This window comes from Chaetura pelagica, unplaced genomic scaffold (assembly GCF_000747805.2).
Source record: "Chaetura pelagica isolate M959 unplaced genomic scaffold, ChaPel_1.0 scaffold356, whole genome shotgun sequence".
NCBI classification, from domain to species: Eukaryota; Metazoa; Chordata; class Aves; order Apodiformes; family Apodidae; genus Chaetura; species Chaetura pelagica.
Window position 1 is genome coordinate 7,221,464 of NW_009953964.1, and position 5,977 is coordinate 7,227,440.

The following is a 5,977-nucleotide window of genomic DNA, read 5'->3' on the forward strand; positions in this document are numbered from 1 at the left end:
GCTGAACATAGTACAGCTAAGCATTCATGTATTGTTTTAGATCTTCTGATTCTAAAAGAAATACAAAAACCTCCTACCTAGAGTCTCTGCTCTGAAAGAGACAATTTATAATAAAATCTTAAGTATTGGGTATAAAACTTACACCAAATTACAATATCATAATCCTCATATGCAGATGTTAGGAATTCATGAAGGTATGGCCTCATCAGTTCTACCCCAGTTTCAGCACAAGATCTGTGGTCTAAAAAGAATGAGAGATGAGCAATTCATTATTAAAAGTTCAGTCTAACTTTCCTATCTATCCAGAGACCTGAAGAGTTCCATGAGGGAAGCACAGGGCACTTTAAAATCATAAATGAGTTCAAAGAAAACAACCATTCCCATTATAAAGGTGGAAATAGGAAGCAGAGGAGAGACTTATCTGTTGATCCTTACAAGTACTTGAGGGTTTAGCTAATAATTAAATCAGAGATTTGTGGGTCTGAATATCTTTGAGGAGTCAGGCCAAACAGTTCATCTGTGCACTCTGGCAAATTTGTAACAGTTCAGGTATGAAACAGATTCCTTCAAACCCAGGCCAATTAATTCTGTGAAGGTATATTAAGCTTATTTCAGACATGCAAACACTGCCTGTTCCAATTAGAAAACTGCTGTCAGATTCTGCTAGGAGAAGACCTCTAGAAATTTTTTACTCAGTAATAGGCTGAACTTTGATCTCGGTTTGCAAAAAAAATCTCATTAAAAAGGAAAAAAAAAAATTAAGGAAAAAGAATAAAGCAAACTATTATTTAATGCTTATCATCAACCTGCCATGAAACACCTACATCCCAGGAAATTAAGTCAGAAGGAAAATTTTGGATTCCAAAAAACCAGTTTGACAGAATTTTCTAGTAAAACAGGTTTTTGTGCATGTTCAGTCACAATCTGGAAATAAAATCTGCAGCTATTATCCCATGGCTCCCAAAAGGGCAGTCTATCAGGTACAGACAGAAACTGTGATTTTATAATAACTTGCCCTGCCACAGGAATGTCCAAGATACAAGTTAATCATGAGCAGGATTATTTAGATAAAATACTACCTTGCTACCTTTTAATGTTGTCTTACAGAAAGTAAATAGTTGCTGCACTAAAAATCAACAATAAGCAACACTTACAAAGCCCAGTGCTTTTTAAAATATAAGCAGAAGACCTCACAATATTAAAAAAAGCAGAAGTTATAGAGTACAACACATACCAAAGTTACTGAAGAAGATTTGTAAAGCAAACATCAAGAAATGTGAACTGGCAATTAAACTGACTCTAAACAAAAGCCATAAGTTGCATAAAATCTCACCAAATAGTGTATAGTCAACATCTAGCACCAGCAGCTTTTTTCCTTCTCTGGGAGGATTCAGAATTTCCACTTTGTATTCTTTAACTCTGCGGGAAATTTTTAGTAGGTTTTCTTCCCTAGTATAACAGTGTAAAAAGTTAGTTAATTAAAATGCATCCTTTACATTCCATAACAGGATTGTTTTTTAATAGCTAAAACTCCTAACCTATTTTCTACTTCCACAACTTCCTCTTCTATATCAAAGTCATTGACAACATCATCATTATCAGGAGGTGGCCCAAGGACATCTTCCTAGAGGAATAATAATAAAAGATAACCAGGATCACTGAAGGAAAATAACAATGGATCTCAAGCTTCTGTTCCCATACATTACTGGGGGAAAAATAAAAATACAGTTTAACCAAAATAATTTCACTTTACTAGTGGAGAGAATTCATAAAGTATACCAATGATTGTTCAGATTTAAGAAGTCAGTGAATATCAAAGTAACAGGTTTGTACTTTAAGCCTAGAACAATACAGGAATTTAATAAATACTATGGTATTAGAGTGCTGCCAAAAACCTTACTTTACATAGGAAAATTAAGAGCAACAGAAATCTACTGCACTGCTATTTTTTCAGGTTATTAATGGAATATTCAAAATATAAAATGTTAATGAGGAGACACAGAAGTGTATTTTCTTGTTCAAGCTAATAAACAAGTAAAATACTTACCAAACTCTCTTCACGAGTGCCCATCATCATAATTTTAGTATTTGGTTTCAACTTGAGAGCTCCCAGCTTGACATCATCATCTGCAGGTTTGCCTATAATGTGAGCAGATTTTTTTTTTTTACTGGGGTAGGGAGATTTAAGGGAACTGTCCATACATTTCATGCTTAATTGAAATAAGCTACTCATCAAACACCAGAACCCCTGAAGCTGTATGATTGTCCTCCTCCATATTATGTGGCTTGTCTGGTTTGTAATGTACATTTGACACATTTTTATGTCAGTCATTACAAAATGACCAGGCAGTGGCAATATCCCAGGAATAAATAGACTGGGGGAATGGCTAGAGAGCAGTCCTAAGGAAAAGGACTAATGGGTGGTGGTAGATGAGAAGCTCAACATTAGCTGCTGGCATGTGCTGGAGCCCAGAGGGCCAACATCAAAAGAAGTGGGGCCAGGAGGGCCAGAGAGATGATTTCACCCCTCTGCTCTTGTGAGAACCCACTTGGAGTACTGTGCACAGCTCTGGAGCCCTCAGCACAGGAAAAGATTGGAGAGGGTCCAGAGAAGGGCCATGAAGATGGTCAAAGAGAACCTCTATTATGGAGACAGGCTGAGGGAGTTGGGGCTGTTCAGCCTGGAGAAGAGAAAGCTCTGAGGAGACCTTACAGCACCTTCCAGTACATGAAGGGGCTACATGAAAGCTGGGGAGGAGCTTTTCACCAGAGAGGGCAGTGATAGGACAAGGGGTAATGGTTTTTAATAGAAAAAGGGGAGATTTAGGTTAGACATCAGGAAGAAATTCTTCACCATGAGGGTATTAAGGCCCTGGAACAGGTTGCCTGGGAAGGTTTTGGCTACCCCCTCCCTAGAGGTGTTTAAGGCCAGGCTGGATGAGGCTTGTGCAGCCTGGTCTAGTGTGAGGTGTCCCTGCTCATGGCAGGGGGGGTGGGAACCCGTGGATTTTTAAGGCCCCTCCCAACCTTAGAGAACCTCTATTATGGAGACAGGCTGAGGGAGTTGGGGCTGTTCAGCCTGGAGAAGAGAAAGCTCTGAGGAGACCTTACAGCACCTTCCAGTACATGAAGGGGCTACATGAAAGCTGGGGAGGAGCTTTTCACCAGAGAGGGCAGTGATAAGACAAGGGGTAATGGTTTTTAATAGAAAAAGGGGAGATTTAGGTTAGACATCAGGAAGAAATTCTTCACCATGAGGGTATTAAGGCCCTGGAACAGGTTGCCTGGGAAGGTTTTGGCTACCCCCTCCCTAGAGGTGTTTAAGGCCAGGCTGGATGAGGCTTGTGCAGCCTGGTCTAGTGTGAGGTGTCCCTGCTCATGGCAGGAGGGTTGGAACCTGATGATCTTTAAGGTCCCTTCCAACCTTAACCATTCTATGATATGATTCTATAAATATCCACTGATGAATAACATTCCTCTGTTCAATTGAAAAGCCAGATCTGGTAGATGTCCTGTTAGTATACACATCCTGGCTAGGTTTAGAGGATATTCATCCATAAACTCAGGCACATTCACAACAGATAATCAAAATGAGTAATTACCCTTCATTTTAAGTCCAAGTAGTTTTTGGCGCTCTGGTAACACTCCAGTGAGGCCTTTAAGAGACTGCTTCAGATCCAGCACTGTGTCTTCTTCTGAGAGTGAGGTTATTGTATACTCCTGTCCACCCCATTTTATTATGAGAGAAAGAGACATCCTTGAAGCATATGTTCAGTATTATTATCTGAAAAATTAGCTGCAGGAGGAAAATACAATGATCAGGTAAAGAAGAAATAGAATTACTCTTCTCAGAAGACAAATCATACAGTCTATTTGAAGTTTTTAAAATTTTTTTTTATTATATTGTACATCAAAGAGCTGTTAGTTTTGCATGAACAGATGATAAACATGTTGATAAAATGAGACGAAAGGGGGAGGAAACACACTGAAACTGGGGCTCTGAGTTCCACCTCAGTGTACTTAGCAATGTCACATTCACCGTTTACTCCAGCAGATGCTGGTCTGCTGTGTGTTCTGTGCAGGTGCAGCCTGTTCCCTGCACAACCAGCACCCGGGAATAGTACTGCAGTACCACAGCAGTCACCTCAAAGCTCAGAAACATCTTCTGCAAAATTTATGCAACCAAACCAGCCAACAAACAGCAAATATGAAATACCTAAAATATATAAACCCACAAGAAGAGTTCTAAACCAAACAGGATATTTTTAGCATTGAATTTCTCTATTCACTTTCACAAAGAACTGTGCAACACCTGCAGCAACACACACCCCAGGTCACATTTCACTCTAGTAATATCAAGGTAGGAGTTCAAAACCAGACAAAATACACACCTACACAGTGCAATTACACTGTGAGAGCTGCACTTTCATTGCAGTGCTGACAAACCAGCCATAATTACACCATCTTTAATTTACACAGCATCATTTATACAAACTATTTAACAGTTTAATCCTATATGAAACATATCAGAAAAACAAGACTTTTAGCTTTATGGGAAGGAAGAACGTGGGTTTTTTTCTGTTAAAGCTTGGAAACAGAGAAACAATAAGATAAAAAGGCATGAAAAGGCTGTTGCAGACTGCCAGGAGATGCAGAGAAGGCCTCTGCACCACTGATGGTGAGATTGTCCCCGAAAGACAAAGAAAGAAAATAAGAGAGAGCAGATTGGTGAAAAAAAAAGGCTATTTAACTCCAAGAAACACATTACCCCAAGAAATAGAAGCCTGGCAATTCTGAAAAATCTCAGAATCAAAAAACCTGATTATTCTTCCTCTCTAGCATCACATTATCAGAGGTTACCTTCTCTCCAAAAAAATACTTCTTATCTATACACTATAGCCTATTAGGAAAGAACAAGGAATCACTCAGGCATTCCCACTGAGTTTAGACCAGATGAGAAACAGAGGGCTAGATATAACCTGCCTGGTGAGGACACTACAGCCACATCTTCACACTATTTCCTCTAAGAGCCCTGAAAACAAATTGAAGAGCATAACTGGTATCACAGACTATTTTTTTTTTTTTTCCCAAATATCCCCAAATCAGATAGGGAGCTGGGAGTAGTACCCTGTGAGAAATACTCATGAAATAGGGGGGTTTAGAAGCACCAAGACATTTAACTGAGGTTAAGGCTGTGTAGCAATATTAATACATAGGGTCACTATAATAAATGATCCCTGTCTGTAATCCTCAGGCTAACTTGACAGAAAAGACAGACTTCTGTTTTCTCACCTTTACCATACAGCTCAAATCATTCTGCAAGAAAATGATGCAAAGGGCAAGAACTGTAAGAAAACTTCTCAAGTCTCTGTCCAGTGCTACAGTGAAAAGATCACCCCTCCAAAGTTGAGCATTGACCAAGTGTCTATCCTTACTGAATTACAGTCCAGTGGAGCGTTATCAGAAATGCCAAGCAGAAATAAGACCCCTTTATTCAATGCCAAAACACTAAGGACACTGAGTGGGGACACCAGAATAAATGATTACAGGAAAACGGATTAGGAGCAGAGAAAGTCACACGGGTTTTCAAAATGTCAACCCTCGGGGCTGGTCACCAGGTGAAACTGAAACCTACTGACATTAAGCCTGATTTGGGGAATTACATTTTCAGAGCCTTTACAAGCCCCTTGGACCACCAGGAGCCTATGGCGTGAAAGGTCATTGGGACAGAGACGCAGGAGGAGAACGGAAGTTGTGTTGCTGTCATACACGGTCGCATGACACCGTTGTTCTCACGCCTTTTAAGTTTGACGGAGTAACACAAACGCCCAAGCAGCGGCGGCGCAGGCGGGACCGCAGCACTTTCTGCTGCACCGCAACAGGTGCAGGCGCGGGGCTCAGACCGAAGCCGCGGGGGCTCCGCCGCCGCTGCAAACGCCTCTCCGGGCAGCAACGGCAGGGGCACGAGGCCCGCGCC

General features: G+C 40.7%; 1 protein-coding gene across 1 annotated transcript in view; it reads right to left on the minus strand.

Moving 5' to 3' along the window:
• The window catches only part of UBLCP1 (ubiquitin-like domain containing CTD phosphatase 1), an 11,003-nt gene extending 7,210 nt beyond the window's left edge, over window positions 1-3,793 (minus strand). Inside the window, exons 1-5 of the mRNA XM_010001995.1 lie at window positions 3,603-3,793; window positions 2,048-2,139; window positions 1,539-1,624; window positions 1,334-1,449; window positions 143-241 (exon numbers count right to left, since the gene is read on the minus strand). Coding sequence (XP_010000297.1) covers window positions 143-241; window positions 1,334-1,449; window positions 1,539-1,624; window positions 2,048-2,139; window positions 3,603-3,756 — 547 coding nt within the window. The 5' untranslated portion in view covers window positions 3,757-3,793. The remainder of the gene's footprint in view (window positions 1-142; window positions 242-1,333; window positions 1,450-1,538; window positions 1,625-2,047; window positions 2,140-3,602) is intronic.
• Between the last annotated feature and the right edge of the window lie 2,184 nt (window positions 3,794-5,977).